This window comes from Phytophthora sojae (genome assembly GCF_000149755.1).
Source record: "Phytophthora sojae unplaced genomic scaffold PHYSOscaffold_2, whole genome shotgun sequence".
Taxonomy (NCBI): domain Eukaryota; phylum Oomycota; class Peronosporomycetes; order Peronosporales; family Peronosporaceae; genus Phytophthora; species Phytophthora sojae.
Window position 1 is genome coordinate 4,621,806 of NW_009258116.1, and position 23,102 is coordinate 4,644,907.

At 57.0% G+C, this 23,102-nt stretch overlaps 7 protein-coding genes across 7 annotated transcripts; 3 read left to right on the top strand and 4 right to left on the bottom strand.

Annotated features, from left to right (window-relative positions):
• Nucleotides 1–1,428: 1,428 nt before the first annotated feature.
• Nucleotides 1,429–1,904, bottom strand: PHYSODRAFT_325359 (hypothetical protein; the record flags this gene model as incomplete). The annotated part of the gene is made up of 2 exons (XM_009521212.1): nt 1,429–1,677; nt 1,707–1,904. 2 exons carry the CDS (start codon nt 1,902–1,904, stop codon nt 1,429–1,431), a joined length of 447 nt encoding a protein of 148 aa, XP_009519507.1.
• Nucleotides 1,905–2,711: 807 nt separating this feature from the next.
• PHYSODRAFT_325360 (hypothetical protein) lies at nt 2,712–4,393 on the top strand (the record flags this gene model as incomplete). The annotated part of the gene is made up of 4 exons (XM_009521213.1): nt 2,712–2,880; nt 2,944–3,085; nt 3,693–4,073; nt 4,150–4,393. The coding sequence occupies 4 exons, from the start codon at nt 2,712–2,714 to the stop codon at nt 4,391–4,393; spliced, it is 936 nt and encodes a 311-aa protein (XP_009519508.1).
• Nucleotides 4,394–4,418: 25 nt separating this feature from the next.
• PHYSODRAFT_325361 (hypothetical protein) lies at nt 4,419–11,730 on the bottom strand (the record flags this gene model as incomplete). Its single annotated transcript, XM_009521214.1, has 15 exons — nt 4,419–4,535; nt 4,598–4,639; nt 4,717–4,875; nt 4,964–5,078; nt 5,143–5,213; nt 5,250–5,431; nt 5,485–5,782; nt 5,845–7,653; nt 7,703–8,210; nt 8,281–8,747; nt 8,793–8,885; nt 8,934–10,773; nt 10,835–11,157; nt 11,187–11,549; nt 11,644–11,730. 15 exons carry the CDS (start codon nt 11,728–11,730, stop codon nt 4,419–4,421), a joined length of 6,474 nt encoding a protein of 2,157 aa, XP_009519509.1.
• Nucleotides 11,731–12,508: 778 nt separating this feature from the next.
• On the top strand, nt 12,509–13,298 carry PHYSODRAFT_325362 (hypothetical protein; the record flags this gene model as incomplete). The annotated part of the gene is made up of 4 exons (XM_009521215.1): nt 12,509–12,629; nt 12,824–12,925; nt 13,005–13,111; nt 13,158–13,298. The coding sequence occupies 4 exons, from the start codon at nt 12,509–12,511 to the stop codon at nt 13,296–13,298; spliced, it is 471 nt and encodes a 156-aa protein (XP_009519510.1).
• A 1,597-nt stretch (nt 13,299–14,895) lies between these two features.
• Nucleotides 14,896–17,562, top strand: PHYSODRAFT_296370 (hypothetical protein; the record flags this gene model as incomplete). Its single annotated transcript, XM_009521216.1, has 1 exon — nt 14,896–17,562. The coding sequence occupies one exon, from the start codon at nt 14,896–14,898 to the stop codon at nt 17,560–17,562; it is 2,667 nt and encodes an 888-aa protein (XP_009519511.1).
• Nucleotides 17,563–18,398: 836 nt separating this feature from the next.
• PHYSODRAFT_284878 (hypothetical protein) lies at nt 18,399–19,460 on the bottom strand. Its single transcript, XM_009521217.1, has 2 exons — nt 19,091–19,460; nt 18,399–19,013 (listed from the first exon to the last, which is right to left on the bottom strand). The coding sequence occupies exons 1-2, from the start codon at nt 19,414–19,416 to the stop codon at nt 18,434–18,436; spliced, it is 906 nt and encodes a 301-aa protein (XP_009519512.1). The 5' UTR covers nt 19,417–19,460; the 3' UTR covers nt 18,399–18,433.
• A 998-nt stretch (nt 19,461–20,458) lies between these two features.
• Nucleotides 20,459–22,530, bottom strand: PHYSODRAFT_296372 (hypothetical protein; the record flags this gene model as incomplete). The annotated part of the gene is made up of 6 exons (XM_009521218.1): nt 20,459–20,640; nt 20,690–20,989; nt 21,060–21,283; nt 21,361–21,451; nt 21,512–21,638; nt 21,685–22,530. 6 exons carry the CDS (start codon nt 22,528–22,530, stop codon nt 20,459–20,461), a joined length of 1,770 nt encoding a protein of 589 aa, XP_009519513.1.
• Nucleotides 22,531–23,102: the final 572 nt, after the last annotated feature.

Consider the following 23,102-nt stretch of genomic DNA (forward strand, 5'->3'; position numbering starts at 1 on the left):
CGTGAGCATGTCAAAAGTCAACGCAAGTTGCCAAAGGCAAAGCGTAGTGCATTTCCACCTCCTGTGAGCGTGTTTGCACCAAACGCAGCCTTCATTGTTTTCAAGGACAGAAAAACCGTCTTGTTTTATACAGACGATTTACGCAAGACACCATCAAAACTCGTGATGATCATGGAAGATCCCGAAGCAATTGACTGCGTGCGTGGTTTGTTTCCGATCAAGAGATGGACTGGCAAGGAAAATCTCCACAAGAAAACCTTTCTGGTTCCAGAGGTGATTGCCGCCTACACTTCCGCTATGAATGGCGTGGACCGAGTTGACCAGTTGCGCTCAACAAACCCGACGAGACGCAAGGAGATGCGACTGTCTATGAGTATCTTTACATGGCCGCTGGACCTGTGCGTGATCAACGCCTATGCGCTTTTCCGAGAGGTTGTGCCACCTGGAAACTCTACTGTACCGCTGCGTGAGTTCAAGCGTCGGATTGCTGAACAGCTTACTGCCAAACTCCGATCCAATATGGAACTGAAGAGGGCAACGAAAAGGAAAAAAACAGGAGGGTTCTCTGAGCGGGGTGGTCGGTGGAATCCAGAGTGGGCACATTTTGACGCCAAATTCTACCGTCGAGTCGGATGGACAGCTGAAGTGCCTCCTTTGTCGAATGCGAGGGTTCCAGAAGCGGTCGCGGTGCGGCTGCGCAAAATGCGAAGTCGGTTTTCATGTGGAATGCTTTGCAGCCTACCACTTCAAAGATGTTTTTTCTCATGCTTCGACTCCGAGTGTTCGTGAAGCGCTAGATCTCGTCTGTGCATCAGCCACAGGAAACAGCCTCTTCAAGACTCGGACTAAGAAAAACAAGTCGAATACGCCTGTGTCAGAGATCGTGCTCCCCCAACCAACATCCTGCCAACGCCGTGAAGGACAAAAACTTGTAGCTCACAGATAATTCTAATGCATCACTCTTTCCATTCACACTGCCCAGACATTGCTCGCCTGGCATTTCACGGCACAGCATCATACCCTACATCGCCGCCTTCACTCGCCTTTCAATACGTACTTTGTACGGAAGTAGCTCAGACATTTCTCGCCTGGCACCCTCAGCGTATGTAGACATGACTCGCCTGCCACCCTCAACTTCGTTTGGATGAAGCTCAGACATGACTCGCCCGCACCACGCACGTCATAGTCACCCAAGCGATCGGCACCCCACTACGATCGAAACTCTTGCAAACGCATCGTCATTGCCTCGAAAACCACTCACCATTACACCAGAAGGCGGTGGAATCCTTCGCAGGCATCTCGGTGGTCAACGCCATCGTCAACGGCTCCGCTGTCTACTATCCTGGCCTTTGCCTCGATCGCAGCTATCTTCTCATCCTTCGTCGTTGCCAGTGTGGTGGAGGAATCCCGGATCGGATGGGGCCTTCTCTATACGTCTGGTGGGGCAGATCCTTGCAGTTGCACTGCATATCCGACCGTCTTGACCACGGTGCTCTCTTCATACATCCAACCTCCGCCGGCCATGGCCGTCTCGCCAGACGACACTGCACCCGCCGCATTGAAGAAGCCAATCCCCAGCGCAGTTGCCGTCGGTCTAATACTAAACAGCGCCGCGGGTGGGTAAGGGGCGGCTTCCGCCGTCGCCGGGGTCTCCGTCATCTTGGACACGCCACTATCCTGCGCTTCGACCCCCCCAACTTCGTCACGATCTTCTCCTCCCCCGTCTTCATCTCGAACTTGCTGGTGGGGAACGGCTGCACGCGCGTGGCGAAGCGCATCAGCGCCCGCCGCCTCGAACAAGCCGATCGCCAGCGCACGCTGGCCGTCGGTGTGATGCTGCACTGCGTAGCCGGTGGCTCACAGACGGCCTTCGTCGTCGCCGACGTCTCCGTTGCCTTGGTCATGACGCCTCTGTGAATGCTGCGCCCACCTGCGCCGCTGCCGCCGCTCTTCCGTCGTTGGTACTAGCGCTGCGGCTTGTCACGGCTGCATGTACGATGCCGCCCGCACATTCCATCGTGGGCCGTATCGTCTCCGTCCGTGGCTCTGGACTCCAAAAGGCTATTTGTGTGGTACACAAACCTAACCAGAGTTGAGTTGAGTTGAGTTGATGAAAGTCAATAGGTTTGACCGTTGCTCACTCAGTATGTTACTAAGTTTCTACAGCACTGGAAGGAGGTCATGAAGGCTGTGCGTACTCCTAGCTGTTTGCCGCAATCCTTATCGCAATATCACCGCTTTCTCTTGCGTCTACGCGCACGTGTGGCTCATTCGACTCGATGAGGTGAAAGTTGGCGTACAGCCTGTTGGTCTGTGTTCGGTCGATCACGGGCGGTGGTGAGTCGTTGCCGGCGGTGTTGAAGGCGCTAATACGGCCGTTGCCATCGACCAGTAACGGCCGGGCCTCCGACACATCGAGTCCTCAGACTCAATGTTGGGTCGTTATTGTGGTGAGGCGGTAAGCCATCGCCCACCGTCGACACGTTTGATCTCTTCACCGGAAGCTAATACTATTATAGTTGATGGAGAGTGGGGCATCCAATAGCCATCGCTAATCCCGGTAGTCTCCGAATGCCGGTGGGAACGGTTGATGCAACGTCAATATAAGCGTCGACAATAGGAGCGTTGGATTGCAACGTATTTATTTTATCTATGAACTGCTTGTTGAACCTTTCCCGTCATTTTTCATTCTGCCGTCCACGTGTTCCACCATGCCGCGCGGCCTAAGGCGTCGGGAGTGGCGGCAGGAGCGGTGCTTCATCAACATGTGCCAGGCGGCAAAACGGCCAGATACCAGCATCACCCGGGCTGGCGCAAAACTACTGAGGCGATACTTCGCGGATTACGGCATTCCTGCAAACGAACTCGCCAATATGGCCGGTAGGTTCTTTAGTACACATTCGGGCTATATTCATACAAAAGAAGTCGCTGCCGCATTTCAAGAGCCACCGGAAGCTGAGAAAGAAACGACTCGTGAGGCTTCGACGGTGTGGAGTAGCGGCCTCACAGAAATCGCGGAGTTCGTCCTCGCACAAACCCGACGCGTCCAATCTGCGGTCGCGACGGGCAATTTCCCGGATCTTGAGTAGCGTATCTTCGAATATAGAGCCCAAGTCTTCGCAAGCTTCAGAGTTGGGGGGTTGAGTGGACGCTTGTTCCTTGTCTTAGGGCGTCGGTTGTTCCTTGGGCGTGCGGACTTATCGGGCCGGCGTTTCCTCGGAGATCCCGTCGGGCGTGCGGCGTTATCGGGCCGGCGTTTCCTGGGGCTTGTTGCGTGGCGTTATCGGGCCGACGCGTGGTCTTGTGCACAGCGGTTATCAGGTCGTGTGGTCCTTCGTCTAGGCTGCGCGTTATCGAGCGCCTCCTAACCGGTATACGTTTTACGTGCCTTCGTTTCCAGCACGGCGTTTGAGGGGGGGGGGGGGAGTGCCCGAGCCAGCGAGCGACGGGGGGCCGCGTGTTCCTTGCGGCTCTGCTTGCCGACGGTTGGTGGTTTTCAAGAACCCGGCGATCTTCCGGAGGGGAGAGGTCTGAGTGGTTCAGAGAAATTTCGGGACTGAGTCCTTACCCTATCCTATGTCCTTGCTACTGGCTATTCTGTACTACTGCTTGCTAAGCCTACCGCTCTGCACTCTGTCGTGCTTGCACTACCGCTCTTCAACCTGATTTGCGTAACGTAATCACAACTTGAGCTCGACGGGATTTCCTCGACGGGATTTCCTCGACGGGATTTCCTCGACGGGATTTCCTCGACGGGGTTTTGGGTTGACGGGTTTTGGGGAAACGGGCGCGCTGGTCGACCCGTCGGATGGTTACGCGTCGCACTGGATTCTGGCACCGTGTCTCACGGCCCATCACCCGCGCCGACTTTCCCGTCGAGCTCGGCCCTGCGTCGCGCCCATCAATACGCGTCGCGTGTTAATCAGCCGCGTCGAAGTCCATCACTCGCGTCCGCCGACATCCATCTCGCCTTCTTCCTCCGGCGCCCGGCGCGCCCACTTCTTCGCGGGGCACTACACCACAACCGTCCCGCTGCCACGCACGCGCACTCCCCAGGTGGGTGTGTCGTTGCAGTACCTGCCCCGCTCTGTGGCCGCATCTCCATTCGTCGCATTTTTGTCGTCGCCGTCCGCTCTGTCGCCTTTCAAGCATCATGGTTCGCGCTGAGGACATCTACGTTGAGGAGGGCGGGCCCGACACGGGCAACCTCGAGACTGCTGGCATCGTCGTCTATGCAAGCAGAGCACATCGGTCTCGCCTCCCTGACCCGTCCGATCAGCTCGCGGTAGCCCAAGCTGCCTCTCCCCGGTCCAATCGCGACTCGGCGCTACCGTGGCGGAATGTGATCAAGCGCAGCAATCCTTCGCAGCTGTGGAGCAGCAACGCGGCGTAGCTTTCGCCGACCGCGACCGCGCACGTCAAGCCCTGGCGGCGTCGCGAGGGATCAAGTGCGTCAAGCTTCGACTCTCCAAAGAGGAGCGCAACACCGCCGACGCACTGCCCTTGTTGAGCATCTCACCCTTGTCCGTAATGCGCTCACGCAGAGCCGTGCGGAAGTCGAGTCAGCGCAGCATTTAGCGAGCCGCTCTAAGTAGACCCTCGGCGCAATAACGCGCTCCTTGTGACCCACACCGAAGAACTCCGGCGGGGCGCGACGCGTATCCGCGACTTGGAGGAATCGGCGAGTTTCAGGCCACGTCTCGTGCGGCGCAATACCGCGCGGTGCGGCTGGAAATACGTCGCGTGTGGGGCTAGCGGCGAGAGCCCGCGAGCGCCCAAGTCCACTGTCCCAGCGCTCACGTAATCGAGCTGGAAGACGAGCGCGACGTGGCCATCCAGGACCGCGACGAGCATGTCGCGGTTTGAGGACGGGTGCTTCGGCAAGCGCGTCGAGGTTGGTAGATGGCGTAGCACGTGCGCAATGGATTTCAATAACGTCTTACCGGTGTAGTCACGTCCGTACGGGCACACCTACGACCTGATCCGTCGACTTGAAGCTTCCGTCGCGGTGGAGATGAACGCTGTGGCCTTCGGAGTCAAGCCGTGCGGCGGCTCCCGCTGCTCCTGTCTCGCTTCCACTACGTCGAGTACGGGCGTCAGCGTGCGTTCTGCTGCCCCCGTTTTCAGTCCTGAGGCTAATACCTCGTTATCCGCGGGTAAGCCTCGGGTTCCGACGCACCGTCCAAGTCCAACGCTCCGTCCAGGTCCGGCGTCTACCCCGCCGCTAGCTTCAGCAGGTGTCCGGCGACCTCGGTATAGCGGAGCCGGGATATCAACGCGTTAAGCGTGCCGGTCTCCCAGTTCGGTCTCAACTCCATCGTCTTCGCCTTCGTCTCGGCGGCACAGTCGGCGACCTTTGACAGTGGCCGACACGACCGCTCCGGACAGCGCAGCCGTCCAAGGCTCGCAGTCGCGTCGCATTCGGCTGCTGCTGCCGATCGAGCGCGTCAAGTCACAGCGCGGTTCAAGTCCGAGGCCTCGGACAGCGACGCCCCAGCGTGCCGGCCTCAGACCAAGCGTCGCCGTCGGCGACATCCCTCGTCGCGTTCACTGACATGGTCCCCCTTGAGAGGGTCCTAGTGCACCACGTTGTCGTTACTCGTAGTCGTTGTAGCCGTAACTCCAACACGTGGTTCTTGTTCTTTTCCTTCGTTTCTTTCCACTTCTTCACATCTTTTATGAGACGACCCTCCGCCGTCCCATCTTCAGCAACCGGCTGGTCCTCCACACTTCCCTCATCCAACCCCTCGCTCCGGCCATTCCCAAAGTCGAGGATTTCCACCTATCCACCTGTCGGCAGCCACCCTGCCAACTTCCACCGCGCCACTAAAGGCGCTCACCCACCAGGGATCGGTTCAGCCGCCCCTCGTCGTCGCGCGAATAGATCGCCCCAAGACGATAACGGCCGATTCGCTGACGTGAGAAGTCGCGTCGCCACTTTTCGCAGTTGGCATCTAGTTCGTCAGTATAGCCTCTCCAGGTCGCGTCGGACTCGCGGTGCGCGCATCCATGTCGGGAACCTCGGCAAGCATGCAGCTCCAAGGTTTTCTCCCCTTCGGAAGCATCCTCGTCCGGAGCGAGTGTCGGGCTGTGCTCCGGTAAACACGTATCGGTGGAGTCAAACGGTCCGTTCGTTGACACGGCCCAACACGTCGTGGCGTGTGACGGAAACTCTTCAACGGGGTTTTGCTTGGAGGTGCGGACGTCGAAATACAGTTGGTGAAGCGAACTACTCGTCTCGCGACGCGACTCGTTCTGACTGTCCTGCGCTTTGGCGCACAACCTGACGCACTGCATCTGCGCACGCGGTCCGATCTGTAGCGACCGTCGCTTGGGCTCGGCGCACTGGTTCGGCAGTTTTCCGACGGCGATTATCGCCCTTGACGTACACCGCGGATCTCGGTCGCGCGCGAGCCGAAACGAGGGCGTCAAGTCCACCACGACGCGAACCGTCTTGGTGTGCTTGTCCCTGACCTTTGAGTACGCAACGCCGTCGCTCTTCACAGCGCTAGTGTCCCGGCTCACTTCTAGCGGCATCTCGTCGCGGCAGTCAGCGGGCTCGTTCGACGGGGTCGCCCCATTGATCATAGCGCGGACAGGCCTCAACTTGGAAACGTCCTTGACCGAAAACTGACCAGGCGTGCCGCCCGTCTCAAGACGTACGGCGTACGGGCTCACCAACGTGGCGCCTCGCGACACAGCGTCGAGCATGAGGTCTAGCCCGCGGGCACATCTTATTCCGCCGCGATCCCAGCAATACCACATCGACGAATTCACTCTAGCCCTGTTCATCACCTCGACGTCGCCCCGGGTCCGATCGGCGTCGTCCCTGGCTTGGCCGACTACTAGCACGTTCACCTGCGCGAGTCGGCGGTTCTGAAGGATGTATATCCCTCGGCGCGTCGACTCTGTCCCGTCGCGCGACGAGTCACTCGTAGCGTCCGACACGTTCCTCGCAACCTCGAATCCCCAATCAGCCTCGATGCACGGTGGGTTTCTGTTTATCGCGTCGTCGAAGGCTGAGAGCTGTACTGACGTTGGACCCTCCACGTATTTCGACACTTCAACAGGCCTCCTGATCGGACTCGACGCGTTCCTCGTTGCAGCAGGCTCGATGCCGGCCACCTGCGTCCTAGCCGCGTCGAGGCCACTGTCCATCGCCCCACGTCTCGCCTCCGCGTGACTGTCCATCGCGCAATGTAGAACTTCTGGCATCCTCGTCGCGCTCAGTCTCGACGCGTTCCGCGCTGCACCGGGCTGGATGCCACCCCCCTGCGCTCTCGCCGCGTCGGGGGCACTTCCCATCGCCCCGCGTCTCGCTTCAGCGTGACTGTCCGTCGCACGACATTGACCGTGTTTCGTGGCATCTGGTTTCCTGACGATCTCCTCTCGGTGGTGTAGCGTCTCTGCGCACCGGGTCTGCGACGAGTTTCCCGTCGCGTTGCACTCATGACGTTGTAGCTCGCATCCTGCCAGTGCGTCGGACATGCGCTTAAGCTCGTTGGGGAGACCGGAGCTGTCGCAATCCAAGCAATACCGTATCGGCAAATTGACTTCAGCCGTGTCCGTCGTCGCGACTCCGCCCCGAGTCCGATCTGCGACGTGTACACCTTGGTCGACTTCTTGCGCGTTCACCTGCGCGAGTCGGCGGTGCTGTCGAACACATAGCCCTAGGCGCTTTGACTGGGCACCGTCGCGTGACGTGTTTCTCGTTGCGACCTAAAAACTTGAATGCACAACCAGATCCGGCGCAAAACGCGTCTTCGTCCAACGCACCGCGCCCCGTAAAATGCCCAGGGCCATGACTCTCTGCGCCTTTAGCCGCTCTGGGAGGGGTCTTGACCAGGCTCGACGGGTTCTGAGCAGCCAGCTCTTGTAGGACACCTGGAACTCTGCCTCTGGGGTTCGTCGCGCACGCAGAAGCCGAGCGCATCGTCACCGCGAGGACGTGGGCGGCCCCGCGCCCCAAATCCATGTTATCCGGCGTCGGCGGATCTAATTCCGGCACGTTTGCGACAGGGTTGTCCTCGTCGCGATTTTTCGCGTCGAGATTTTCCACGTCGAGTTTTTTCGCGTCGCAATCCTCCGCGACGAGATTGGCAGGTGACGCGGTTTCTGGATCTAACGTCCGGGGTCGGATATCTTCTCGCGAGCGATCCGCTGGCTGTACGACAACCACCGGCGCCCGTGCTGTGTTGGCGTCACCGTTCCTCGTCCAGCGTCTAGCGTTAGCGCGACTGTCCGTCGTGCAACGTGGAACTTCTGGCATCCTCGTCGCACCCAGGCTCGACGCATTCTGCACTGCAGTAGCCTGAATGAGTCTTCGCCGAGCCGGCACCGTCCATCGCCCTGTGCATCGCGTCAGCAAAACCGGCCGTCGCGGGGCGTTGACCGCGTTCCCCAGAACCCGGTTCCCCGGTGTCCTCGGGGCGGCGCTGTGCCTTCGCGTACCAGGTCTGCGATGAGGTTTCCGCCGCGTCGCCTACCTGAGTACGCGTGCCGGGCCAAAGCTCGGCTCGCACCGGAACGGCCCGCCAGTCAGCGCATCGGGCCCCACGGCCCTGTGTCGACGCGCGTCTTAACAACACGGGGCTTGTAGTGCATCCCGGGTCTGAAGTCAATATAGCTGCAGACCCCTCGTCCACCGTCTTCCGGGCGGCAGGTTCTTCGACTCCACTGTGCATCCGTCGAGTGGCACCTGGTACCTCGACCAGCAACCCTTCGGGCGGCACGCCATGGTATTCGGTCTAGTCGACGGTGGATCGCGCCGCTTCTCTCGACGCATCGCATACGTCACCTCGGTAGACCGCAAAGCTGGCGCCTTCATGCCTCTTGAGGCCGGATAATAGCTCGAGGTTAACGATGCGATGCCCTTCCTCCACTGCCTGCGCCGGTTATCCAGTCCAGCAATCGTCAGGCTCCTCGTCAACTACGTCGAAGGTCGCATTCGACTTGTTCTTCACGATTTCGACGGCGGAATGACTCCAACGATGCAATCCTCCACCTTTCTCCGCAGGTCGCATACTGTCGCACTTCTGAGACTTCGCATCTGATCGGCTCCCGGAGTCGCATTCGGCCAGTCTCAGGTCGTCGCGTCTCAGCGCCCCTTCGCTCGGCTGTCGCACGGTGTCACATTCTGTCCATCTCAAGAGCGACCCTTCGCCCGGCTGTCGCACGGTGTCGTATTCCCTCCGTCTCACGGCGTCGCATTTCTGGGACAGTTCATCCGACTGTTCCGCGACGTTCCATCTCACCCGTCTCACGCTGTCGCACTTCTGCGACTCGTCGCGACTGGATTTCTCAACGTGCGACCCTTCGTCCGGCTGTCGCATCTCGCCCCATTGCCGCGAGCTCCCATAGAATTGCACGCCTCGCACCACCTCGCCCGACGAATCCTCGACCTGTTGTTCAGTTCCAGGCGCTTCATCTGGGCGTCTCGCATAGTCGCTTCTCCGCGACCCTTGGTCCGACCGTACGCACGTCGTCCTCACGACGGCTATTTCCGTCGTCGTCTCGCGCAACCACGTCGAGGGGCCGTACTTCAGTGACTTGTCGTCCGGCGACGCTGCCGCTTCAGACGCACACGTCGGCCGTGCTGGCAGTGAGTTCGCGACAGCAACTGGGTACAATCTCGGCTCACTCCCCGTGCGATCTTCCTCCTCTTGCTCACCCCGACGCCCGTCGGATTCCAGATCTTCGTCCGTCGGCCATCCATACATGGGCCAGACGAGTTCGTCATCCCGCCAGGTTTCGTCATCGTCCCAGGTCACTTCATACGCCAGGTTCTGCCAATCTTGGTAATGTCGATTAGTCGCCAGTACGAAGCGGGGCGCAGACGGAAACACATCGGAGGGTGTCCACCAGCCCACTGTCATGTCTGCGTCGAGCGTTATTGTCTCGTCCGTGATGTTGGTCACCCGCAGGTATGTTTGTCGCTCGATCTTAGTCTTAAACATGGTTGTAACCCACGTTTTGCTGCGCGTGACCCACAGGCGCGGTGCATCCCGGCTGGAACGCAGGCGGACGTCGAGTGTTCGCCCTGGGTTGAGTTGCTTGAGCGCATCGAGTGAGACCGGTCGCACTCGTGCGTCGTAACGCGATTGCTCGGGAGTCGTCGAGGCCCGCGCCGTGCCCAACGGTCGCCTAGATGTTGTCGCAACCGACACTGAGTCGGACCCAGATGAAGCCAGCCAAGGTTTTTGTCCATGAGCAGCTGCGGGCCGTCGAAGTCGCGGAGGTGCGGCCGATGTGACGGAGCAAGTCGTATTGGTTGCAATCACCGCTCGATGTCCGAGTGCATCGACCTCAAGGTTCAGTCGATCGTCGAAGTCGCTGTCCGAGCCGAGACGCGGCTGGGGACGTGTTGTAGTGCGCTCGCTGACGGACATCACGGGGTGATTACCAAGTTCTTGCTGGCGCATCTCCTTCGACGCGTCCCTCGTCGACATTTTCTGCGTCGAGTTTTTCCGCGTCGAGTTTCTTGGCTCGATATGAACCGCAGAGACATGGGTATTCGACGCATGAGTTGTCGTAAACTGCGTGCTCGCCTCGTCCCGAGCCATAGGAATTGCTCCCTTCAAGTCCGTCGAGACCTCGACACACACAGGCGCAGCCTCACCCGGCATAGCGCACGGCGGCTGGCTCATACCAATCAAAATCTCGTGTAGTTCAGACGAAGACGTGGCTGAAATGACGACCGGGGTTTCCTGCGTTCCGCGGTCTCCGTCAAACAAGTCAGCGGGGTCGTCGTCCACGTCGCGTCGGGGTTTGGACCTCGACGTGCAATGGAGACAGGGACGAAGTTATCGAGATTGGTTCCATCCTCATCTCGAACTTGCTGGTGGGGGACTGCTGCACGCGCGTGGCGAAGCGCACCAGCGCCCGCCGCCTCGAACAAGCCGATCGCCAGCGCGCGCGGGCCGTCGGTGTGACACTGAACCGCGTCGCCGGGGGTTCACAGGCGGCTTCCGGCGTCGACGGCGTGTCCACCATCTTGGGCATGACGCGTCCTTGGACGCCAGCCCCCAACATCGACACGATCTTCTCCTCCGCCGTCATCATCTTGAACTTACTGGTGGGGGACGGCTGCTTGCGCGTGGTGAAGCGCACCAGGCCTCCGGCGTCGCCGGCGTCTCCACCACCTTGGACATCACGTCCCTTTGGACGCCAGCCCCCAACATCGACACGATCTTCTCCTCCCCAGTCTTCATCTCGAACTTGCTGGTGGGGGACGGCTGCACGCGCGTGGCGAAGCGCACCAGCGCCCGCCGCCTCGAACAAGCCGATCGCCAGCGCGCACTGGCTGTCGGTGTGAGGCTGATCAGCGTCGCCGGTGGCTCACAGGCGGCCTCCGGCGTCGACGGCGTCTCCACCACCTTGGACATCACGCCTCCTTGGACGCCAGCCCCCAACATCGACACGATCTTCTCCTCCGCCGTCATCATCTTGAACTTGCTGGTGGGGACGGCTGCTTGCGCGTGGCGAAGCGCACCAGCGCCCGCCGCCTCGAACAAGCCGATCGCCAGCGCGCGCTGGCCATCGGCGTGATGCTGAACTGCGTCGCGGGTGGCTCACAGACGGCCTTCGTCGTCGCCGACGTCTCCGTTGCCTTGGTCATGACGCCTCTGTGAATGCTGCGCCCACCTGCGCCGCTGCCGCCGCTCTTCCGTCGTTGGTACTAGCGCTGCGGCTTGTCACGGCTGCATGTACGATGCCGCCCGCACATTCCATCGTGGGCCGTATCGTCTCCGTCCGTGGCTCTGGACTCCAAAAGGCTATTTGTGTGGTACACAAACCTAACCAGAGTTGAGTTGAGTTGAGTTGATGAAAGTCAATAGGTTTGACCGTTGCTCACTCAGTATGTTACTAAGTTTCTACAGCATTGGAAGGAGGTCATGAAGGCTGTGCGTACTCCTAGCTGATTGCCGCAATCCTTATCGCAATATCACCGCTTTCTCTTGCGTCTACGCGCACGTGTGGCTCATTCGACTCGATGAGGTGAAAGTTGGCGTACAGCCTGTTGGTCTGTGTTCGGTCGATCACGGACGGCGGTGAGTCGTTGCCGGCGGTGTTGAAGGCGCTAATACGGCCGTTGCCATCGACCAGTATCGGCCGGGCCTCCGACACATCGAGTCCTCAGACTCAATGTTGGGTCGTTATTGTGGTGAGGCGGTAAGCCATCGCCCACCGTCGACACGTTTGATGTCTTCACTGGAAGCTAATACTATTATAGTTGATGGAGAGTGGGGCATCCAATAGCCATCGCTAATCCCGGTAGTCTCCGAATGCCGGTGGGAACGGTTGATGCAACGTCAATATAAGCGTCGACAATAGGAGCGTTGGATTGCAACGTATTTATTTTATCTATGAACTGCTTGTTGAACCTTTCCCGTCATTTCCCATTCTGCCGTCCACGTGCTCCACCATGCCGTGCAGCCTGAGGCGTTGGCGCAACCCCCCACGCCTAAGCTGCCGTGTGTGGCGGGGGCCATATCAGAAGCAGAGCTCCATGAACATGTGCCAGGCGGCAAAACGACAGGGAACCAGCATCACGGAGGCTGGTGCAAAACTACTGAGGCGATACTTCGCGGATTACGGCATTCCAGCAAACCAACTCGCCAACATGGTCGGTAGGTTCTTTAGTTCACATTCGGGCTATATTCATACAAAAGGAGTAGCTGCCGCATTTCAAGAGCCACCGGAAGCTGAGGAAGAAACGACTCGTGAGGCTTCAACGATAAACCACCAACGGCGTCCTGCAGCCGCGACAGCGGTAGCGATTGAGCCTCCCACAGTTCCCACTACTGAGTGCCCTCCGCCTCAGACTGTGACTTCCGCCACTGGGCACGCTCTATCACCAACTACGGCTGCGACCCCATCGCAGACTACGGCATCAACCGCGGCGCACTCCCCAGCACCAACTACGGTTGTGGCTTCAGCCAACAGGCACTCCCTAACACTGACCGAAGTTTCCGCCGCACCTCGCATTGCATCGTTGTCAAGAGTGGGAGATATCCGCGACAGTGACAGCGACAGCGACTTTGTACCAGAGAGTAAAGAAGACACGGACGATGAAGAAGCCAAGCAGCCCCCTGATGAAGACGACTTTGAGGTCGCTGCGAATGCTGACGAGGTCCTGGCACAGCTGTATCGGCCAGTGGAAGAAGAACCCAGTTTCGCCGGAGGAGTTGATCTCCCAGAAGGCTGGTTCGCCTACGATAGCGTGGGAGACTTGCGGTACGGACCTACAGGACGGCTCCGCGCAGATATCAACTGGAGCCGCTGCGAAGTCGATGTAGCTTACCTGACTAAGAGAGACCTGCGGTTGGTCGAAAACGAGCATCGAAACCAGAGAGCTGCCATCAGAAATGCTCGTCGTGCTAGTCTACTGCGCTAACCACGCTTCCTTCCATTTTACTAGTAATCTACTACGTAGTACTTGTTTCTTGTATCGATAATTCACTCGTCTGTAGGGATTTTCAGGTGCGAACTCCGCCGTTGTATCCGTCGGCGTGTTAGGCTGTCAGTCTCGATCTCCAACTCAATTACGACTGGTTTACTAGTTTGATTCTCTGTGTATATCTCCCTACACTTGCTTCGGTTCATGACCTCCAACGCACGATCAAGAGCAACACCTATACCGTCATGCTCTCCACATCAATCGAACTTCCACCCGTCATTGTCGTCTCGGCAGCCACCCTATCCGCCGCCTCGAACAAGCCATTCGACGGCATTCAAGGAGTCAGTGTGACGCTGAACTGTGTCGCAGGCGTCTCAAAGGCTGCGTCGACCGTCGTCGACGTCTCCACGGTCTCGGACACGACGACGCCATAGACTCCGTCCCCCACCATCGTCATGATCTCCTTCTCCGTCGTCATCGTCACGGAGTTGCCGGGGGGAGACGACGGCGTGCGCGTGGTCAAGCGCCCGCCGCCTCAAACAAGCTGATCGCCAGCGCCCTGGCCGTCGGTGTGATGCTGAACTGCGTAGCCGGTGGCTCCCTGGCAGCCGCCGGCGTCGGCGACGTCTCCGCCGTCTTGGGCTTGACACTGCGCTGGTCTCCTCCTCTACCATCGCGCTGCTATCACCTCCTTCTTCTCCTCCTCCTCCGTCGCGCTCAACACTGCCGCCTCGAGGAAGCCAATCACCGCCACAAGGGCGGTCTCAACTCAACAGACATCGGTGGCGGCCATACTGTCTCATCTACAGTACAGTACAGTACTACTACTATTTTTTTATTTAGTGGTAACATTTAGTATTGAGCTCACCGGCTGGGCTTATACTGTAGTTTTTTGTGTATTTGTTGATGGTTTGGATGCACATAAATCACTTCCATCTGGACATTATCTGGTACATAAGCATTTCGGATCAGCCACTGTTCGCAGTTTTAGCCATCAAATTAGTTATTTTGCTTTGGTATGGACAGCACCATGTCCAGAAGGGCTTTGGTTTCGGGCGGTTGGCAAAGAGTTAAAAAGAGGTAAAATTCGATCGAAATCGCCCCCGGGCAGGCTATGATAGTTCATTTGCCCTACCCCATTCTCAATTGTAATACAGGGGTTCATAAATTGGAGTAAAAAGTACCTGTAAAAAGGGTAAAAAGTCTTTATGCACATTTCATTATAAGGGGGGCTATGCCCCAACTACACTGATTACGACAATCCCCCCCCCCCGCCCGCCAACAATTATAAGATGTAAGAAGTATTATTATTATTAATAAAAAGGAATAAGAGACGTAAAAACTCCCTTAAATCGGAGTCTCCGGACTTCGTAAAAAAAATCTGGCGTCCCATCGTACTTAATTGGGCTGGTGTTCTCCATCAATCACTGAACCCACATCTGGAGGAATCGCCGTGCTGCTTGTCTGCGGCGCTTGGCTCGTGGTCAGTAGCAGCAATGCAGCGGAGGAAGTACTTCCGGTTGGTCCGCGGAGCGTCTAGTCCAGACACTCAGGGCAATGTCGAATCTTTGAGACTTGGCGAGGGTGCTAATCTTGACGATTTCCGCGAGGTGCTGCTCAGTAAACGCGCCGAGTTGCAGCTCTCACCAGTGCTTCGCGCTTCCGCCATCAAAGTGTTCGTGAACAACGAAGCTCGGACGCCTATCGATCGCAAGCAGACTTTTGATGACTATGGAGAGAATTACGATGATCCGCTCATTGTGCGAGTGCCGGAAGTATGGTATCAATTGGAAGATGCTAGTACACGCGCTGCATTCGCGGGCACCCGACCACGTCCAGCCCCGCTCCCAGAAGAGGACACTGTTGAAGCTCTACTGAATGTCGCTTATGATGCAAATCGCGATGTTCTAGCAGGGTTTGTACCATCTCAGCTCGTGGCTTACGAGAACCAAGCATCTGCAGACGCAAACGATCCGTTGAGTGTCACGTTAACGCTCACCTCGCGTGGCCGAACAAGGGAGACACCGCTCATCGTGAAAGTGGCCCCAACGAGACTTCCCATCGACATTGGAGAAGAGCAGAACGAGAGCGAACGACAGGAACTCCAGCGCTATCAGGAGCAAGGAGATCTGATCGCTGTCAACTGCAAGGACTACTGCGATCAAATTCTGGACAAGGTTGACTACTACTACAAGTATTACGACGGCAAAACACTCCCATTCATCTGTGTGCAAGGGTCGTCGGGCATGGGGAAATCCCAACTAGCATTTGCGTTGGGAGGGCGCCGACCGTACTTCTACTGGCTTGGGGTTAGCGGTGGTGTCGGCGGTCAAGTGCTGTACGGTAATTTTACGTCGATATCGACAGCCTTTCTTCAGTGCGTGCGCCTGGATCAACCAAACGATGCGAAAACGAACGATGTTCTTGACACCTCGTCGAGATTCTACGGTCGAGACTTGTGGACTTGCGGATTCCTTCGTGCGCTACTGGAGCATTGCGACTTGAGTACCTCGAAAATGATCCGGTTTGAAGAGCCCGTTACACTTCAGGTGGAAAAGTGCAATCAGAAAGCTGTGCGTACTGTGATTGACAAAGTCAAAAAGAAAGGTAAACAAGTGCCCTTCTTCGTGTTGGATGAGATGGCGCCGGATTCGAGAGGGGGTACGAATGAGGCTGCGTTTCAGCGTAACGTCTTCCGTGTTTGTGGCCTCTTGGTGATGGTCATGGGAACGGACTCCAAAATCACCAATTTGGTTAACCATTCTCATGGCAGCTCCGGGTCGCCGCACCAGTGGATGTCGGTCGTTCCACGATTTCCGAGTTATCAAATCATGCTCTTTACTCCGACGGAGATGGAACTTTGGCCGAGAGTTTCGGCGCGGTATCCTGTCGTGGATATCATTGTGCGGCGGTCGCGTGGTAGATTTTCGAGGTCGTTCATCGTCGGTGCGGTGGAGTGCTTCCAACGAGACTTCAGCATTGAGCTTAGTGATTTGCTCGACGCGGCATTCTCCCATGTTTGCAGCGATGCGCACAAGACGAAAATGTTTCTGAAACCAATTGGCGGTAAAGTTTCTCAGCTTGTGGCGATCTCTTACACGAACGCAGTGGGTGATGTAGAAGATTCGACGGCGATAACTTCCGTGAATACAATGGGCGTGGGTGGACCAGCGTTGAAGAAACGGCGTGTACAAGTGAAGTCCTCCGGTATGCACGAACATTTTGCAAACTTGGTCGACGAGGAGATTACAGATGTGGCGGTATCGGCACAACAATTGATGATAGGAGACGTTGCTTGGGAGCCTAAATGCAGTTTTGCCTCAATTGTCGACGACATGCTGCTGTATCTTGCAATATTGGGCGGCAAGACCTATCCGAGCTACTACGACCGAGTTAGTGGCACTTATCACTCAACCAAGCAGATCTTCTCGATCGTAAATCCCGACGAGTATGTAATCCATGAAAACACGCAAGCCCCGACCCTCGATTTCAAGAGATATGAGAACATGGTAGCTCACGCAATTTTCAGTTCGTCGCGAAGAAATGGAGTGCGAGGGATTCCGTTCAGCGACTTTTTGCCTTGCTTCCTTGGTGAATTTGAGGATAAGATCTGGATGAAAGAGGTTTTGATGGTGGTGGAAACAGAATCCGATTCAAATGGCCGACTAATTGACGCGAGCAACTTGTTGGAAGGTTACGATGCCGGAGGCCTAGCAGAGAGAACGATTCCGTTTCTCGCTCCCCCCAACACTGAGTGGCCGCAGCCCATTCTTGACACCAATACTGATGGTGGTTGCAAGTTTGGTCATTTGATTCGCACCGTCAACGAGGAAAGATGCGATGTGTACGTGCAGGATTTGGCCAAGAAAGAGAAGGCCATGTTTGTTTGCGAGTGCAAGTACCGGGAGGAGAAAATCGATGTCGGTGTGGTGACAGGTATCCTTGATGGCCTCCAAAAAAGGTGGGGCGAAGAGTGGAAGGTTGTGGTGGTGATCTGCACAGAGCTTACAAATTTTCGCGCGTGGAAGCGTCAGAACATTGGCTGTGTGAAATTCAAGCGGAGCAAGCGTGCTGGAAGGATGATCGCCAACTGGGTTTTCCAGCCGAAGCCGAAGGAGCGAGTGAAGCTGGCGATCATAATCCAGACGGGGCTGATAACGTGAACTTCGTGGTACTAATGGGCAGCGCGACGCCGTAGCCTCCGAAGCATAGGTTAAGAGCTTAATGATATAATTCTTCCTTACATAAATGGTTACGGTCCTCCGCCTTCCGCTTTCGAAGCCGAACGCACCAATGCATAGAGTTCAGAGCACGAACTGTTAACAGGCTTCGTGCCGAAAACTTCATAGCTGTAGGGTACGGCTCGAAGTTCGAGCCTCGAACTCTTTAACTTAAATAATTTCTGGTATGCCGACAGCAGCAAATTCGCGCAAAAGTTACTTGGTGTTCGCGTGGAGTTTGGTGCGACGGACTGCCGCCTTTGGTAGTGCCATTTCTTGCGCCTCTCGACCGTGGGGACTATTGATCAAGCTCACGGCGAGGACTTGTACGAGGCCAGCGTTCTTGATGGTAAGGTCTCGGTGGAATGCAAGGACTACCAAGGTTGCCCCGTTTCGAGCGATGATATGAAGGGATTCTGTCCCGAGTTCAAGAGCAAGAGTAATCCGTTGTTCGTCTGGTGTTGACGACTAAATTTGACGACAATTGCTTGTCGGAACTGGATTTCTATCGCATTGGCTATCATGATGGTGCAACGACGAGTGATAACATGGGGACTACTTAAGTATGTGGCGACACGATTTGGTATTTACCTGTTGAGGGTGTGGAAAATAAGCGCCGCAGCAACAATTGCAGTGACTCAAACGCATGTACGCGCGTGGACAAGGTGGTTATCTTTCTGGAGGCATGGAAGATGAACGAAGACGGGCTTCGTCCCAAACGCAATCGCGTAGATACTAGTCGAGATCCTACTTCACCGATAGATTAACGCAACACTGTGAAGGTTTTAAAGAGCAGAGCCAACAATGAGCTCTTTTACAATAGGATTTCATCGTGGTAGCTCTGCGTGAGAGTCTTGTGAGGCAGCACGATACAGTTGCGAATGATGACCTCCGGGTTCGCAACGACAGACACACCGAAGATTGTGACGTCCCGCACCAGCGCCGTCTCGGCCGAGTGCACCTGGATCTGCGATGCGTTGGGCGGCTGGCCTTCGACGCGGGCCCACTGGCCGATGATGGAATTCCATCCAATGACGGAGAAGAGCACGCAGGCGTGGTCCTTGATGGTCACGCCCTCCAGAATGATCGAATGCGCGACTCGAGCTCCAGGGCCGATAGTCACACCCGCTGCGATCGTCACGTTCGGGCCCAGCTTGGCCGTCGGGTGCACATTGGCCGACGAGTCCACCACCACGTTGCCCTCAATGATCGGAGAGAGCTTCCCGCCCGTTGTGCTCAACGCACTGGGGTTTGTAAAGCGGAACCGCTGCATGTAGAGCTCCGAGCACGTAATGGCCATGCCGGGCGTCTTGATCTGGCACCAGAAGTCCCCCAACTCGTACAGATGCAGACAGTGCTGGTCAGCCAGCGGCAACAACACGTCCTGCTCCAATCTAGCACCGCAAACCACAAAAAAAATGTTAAAGACACCCCAACCAAGACAATAAAAACTCCATCAACTTCCACGCACCGGAGGTTGTCGAGGTTGCTGAACTCCGGGAAGAGCTTCTTGAGGTCGTGCTGCGTGTTGGCCTCGCTGCTGGACTCGCTGCGCAGTCTCTGACGACTGATCTTGTCGCCGACGCTGACGATCGTGTCCATGAGCGACACGTCGAAGAGGTAGACCCCGCAGTTGATGATGTCGCTGACGAACGTCTCTGGCTTCTCGGCCCAGTGCAGGATCTCCTTGGTCATGGGGTCGGCCACGAGGCAGCCGTACTTCTTGGCCTCGTCGTGGAACACGCGCTTGCCCAGCACGGTGCACGAGCCGCCGTGCTTGAGGTGGAAGTGCATCATCTCGTTGAGCGGGAAGGCGCAGCACACGTCGCAGTGCAGCACGAAGAGGCTGGCCGGGTCCCCCTCGAGGATCTCGTCCCGGAAGAAGCGGATGCCGCCCGCCAGGCCCTCGTCGTACGAGCCGATCATCAGGATTGTCGGAGGACCTCTGTGTCTTATGCTCGTGTCCGCTGCAAGGATCCTAGTAGAATAAGAAGCTGAAGTAGCTAGTGTATTTATACAATGCATGTAGGATCAATGTGGGCGCTGGGCTTGGCACTGAGAAGAGAACTATCCACTTCTGAATATCCTTCTCCTCTCCAAGCTCCAGCAACCAAGATCCCGGAGCCTTAGGCCCCGCCAGGACGTTCCAACCTTCCTGGCAATGCGCAACAACCGACAAGGATCTCCTGCAGGTTGGGCACGCGCGCGCACGCCTCCACGTGGAAGTAGAGCATCTCGCGCCCCGCGAGCTGGAACAGCGGCTTGGGCAGGTCCAGCGACAGCGGCCGGGAGGTACTTCGAAGTATACATTAATATTATTGGTACTTAAGTACCATAATTTGTCCTAGTGACCCATCTGGGCGAAAATTGTGGTACGCTGTACTGAAATCAAGTTCCTATCATTATTATATAGTGAACGGGGTATTATTATGTAATTTCCGGAGTTACGTGCAATACTGCTTCATCGAAATGGGAAGTAGCCAATAGTGGAATAACAGTCCTTTTGACAATGAATGAACCGCTGCTAAAATGTATCAAAATCAACCACTTGCTTTTTAGACGTTTTGACATGTCAGCAGCAAGTGGGTGATTCCAAATACTGTACTGTACAGACGTTTTGACATGTTAACAGCAAGTGGGTGATTCCAAATACTGTAAAGTACGTACTAGTAGTTGTAGTGTAGTTCATCGTGGGTTTCTGTGCTGGCAGCGCGCATTGCGCGCCGCGCAAACAGGTTCGCGGCCTTATTCTGGGCCGCCTCTCAACGGAACCCTGGACATCTCACCGCAGACGTTGCAGGTCGACAAGCACTGCCATGGATTCGACCACGCGCTTGTATTAGGTAGCATACACGAAGCAATTCGGGAACAATTTCCGTGCCGAAACCGGCAATTTGCCGTCGGCAAAGTTGGTGTGTAGTCTGTGATGATCTCCTCGATGCTGTCCTTGAAGTAGATCTGGAACTCGGACGGGTCTTGGTTGAACCGCACCCAGACCACGCCAGACATAGGCCGCTCCGCCTGCAGTGGACACGAAAGATGACGATGGACAACGCATTAGCACGCTTACCGCACAGTAAACTTGCAACAATAACACAGATACGTACAATCTTCGTGGACTTGCTCGATGTGATGACGCGCTCTCCCACTTTGCGGTTGTAGATCTTGTTGAGATCGATGCCCAGCATACGCTGCTGCTTCTTACCATACTTGTTCTTCTTGATAACGTGCCACTCCTTGAACATTGCGGCAGTAACATCGTTGAACATAAACGTCTCTGGAGGAGGACGGGAACGACTGTCCACATTCGCGGTCTCCTCCACTGCTGACGGCGCTGGTGCAGAGATCTGAGGTGCATCGGCGAAGATTTCTGAAGAAGGAAGAACATAACTGCGTGTCAGCATCCGCACAAGACATGAAGAACACCGACATCGGCTTACTCGTTGCTAGCGTCACCTCGTGGAGATTCAGCGGCCGCAGCTTGGTGTGCATGTCGATCTCATCACTTGCGAGGTCCAGACGTTCGCGGTCTGCCTCGCTGATCTTAAGCACATAAAGCTCCTGGAAGAGCTGAAGCCTGTGCTTTTTGTTAAGAGTCGGTAGCAGATCTTGGCCGACTGTGGTGCCGTCGATAGCCACCACAGTGTAGTCGTCGCTCTTCGGCCTACAACATAGCACAAGTAACGACACGGTTAGCGATGATAGATCACTCAACCAACAGCAGTATGTTGCAATCCGCACATGAAGATTTTGAGGAAAGCCTTGTCGTTGGGCAGTGGCGCCTTGGCGGCTGCAGCGCTCGGCTTCGCCGCTGCGGCAGGTGCAGCGACATCTACAGTACAGAGCACAACACATGAATGATCAGCCACTCCACCACCACACCAACTCTCACCATGGAAAAGCTGCAGCATACCAGCAGGTGCGTCGCCCGACGGCGGGCACGCATCCGGTCGCTCACAGACAGTACTCGTGGCCTCCCGCATCACCGAAGTTTTTGATCTTCCGAGACCGGTCAAGAGCTGCAACACACAACACCCACCCACCAGCAACACACCATGAGCACACCATCAGCACAAGCTTACCCCGTCTCACTTTACCTGGGAAGTCCTCATCCGGAATGCCGTCCGAGTCGTGCAGTCGGAGCTCGTAGCACTCCGGGTGCCCGTAATACAGCGGCGGCTGACGCGTCTCCGCCTGGTGCACCCTCAGCAGCTCCTGGATCGCTTCGTCCACCGTCGACACGTCATACAGATCGATCTTCATCTCGTCCCTCGTGGGCAAGTAGATGGTCAGGTGCAGCACGGCTCCTCCGTCCGCCCCCATCATCTGCGGCCTGGTGCCCATGGCCGCAGCCGCCGGGCCCTTGAGCGCCTTGTCCAGCAGCGACGACTCGTGGAACGAGATGGGCTCCACGTCCTCCCTCTCGAAGGTGAAGCCGTCTCCCGGCTGCTTCTTCTCACCTGCTGCAGCACTGTCCTCCTTGTCCCCGTTCTTGACACTTGCTGCAGCGCTGCTCTTCTTGTCGCGACCTGCTTGGGTCGACGTGCGGCGCCGTGATGCAGCGGCGCTGGAGGCCACGCTCTTCTCGCGCGTGTCGCGCGTCTTGACGGCGTCGTCCCCGGCCTTGGCGCCTCCGTTGGCCGCCGAGATGCTGGCGCTGCTGCCCTTGCGCAGGCCCTTGGGCGACTTCTTCCCCGCCGACGAGGACGAGCCGGAGGTCGACGCCAGCGGCTTGAAGGCCGTCATCTTGTCGATCCACGAGTTGCGCAGCTGCGACTCCATCTTGGGCGACGAGTTGTAGATGCGGTCCACCTCCGAGTCCTGCCGGTCGTGGAACGTCGGGCTGTTGCACGCCGCCAGGCGCATGAGCCCCACCACGTGGTTCAGCTCGCTCAGCTCCGTGAACTGCATGGCCACTACAGTCGCTACAGCGGCGAATGCACACGCAGGAAGGGTACTCTACTCTACTCTACTCTACTCACTACAACGTCCAGTACCGCCTTCCCCCTCTACAAGGTACAATACGCTATGTACCCCACACAAAATAGAAAGTAATTTTCATATCTAGCCGCTGAGATTCGTGGAATCTACGATTATGTAGCCATCTTTTCCCCGATCCAAGGAAGCCACTGACCGCCTGATCCCCATCGTCTCACATACCATTCCATCCATGTCGTCGACGGGGGCGGCCGCGACGGGCGGGGCGGGGGACGCGACGTTCCCTGCGTCCAAGGCCGTAATCCTCATCGGCGGGCCCAACCAGCAGGGCAACCACTTCCGGCCGCTGTCGCTGGACCTGCCCAAGCCGCTGTTCCAGCTCGCGGGGCGCGAGATGCTCTACTTCCACGTGGAGGCGTGCGCGCGCGTGCCCAACCTGCAGGAGATCCTGATGATCGGCTCGTACGACGAGGGCCTCTTCTCGCGCTTCTTCGACTCGGTCTGGCGCCGCTTCAACGTGCCCATCCGCTACCTGCGCGAGGAGA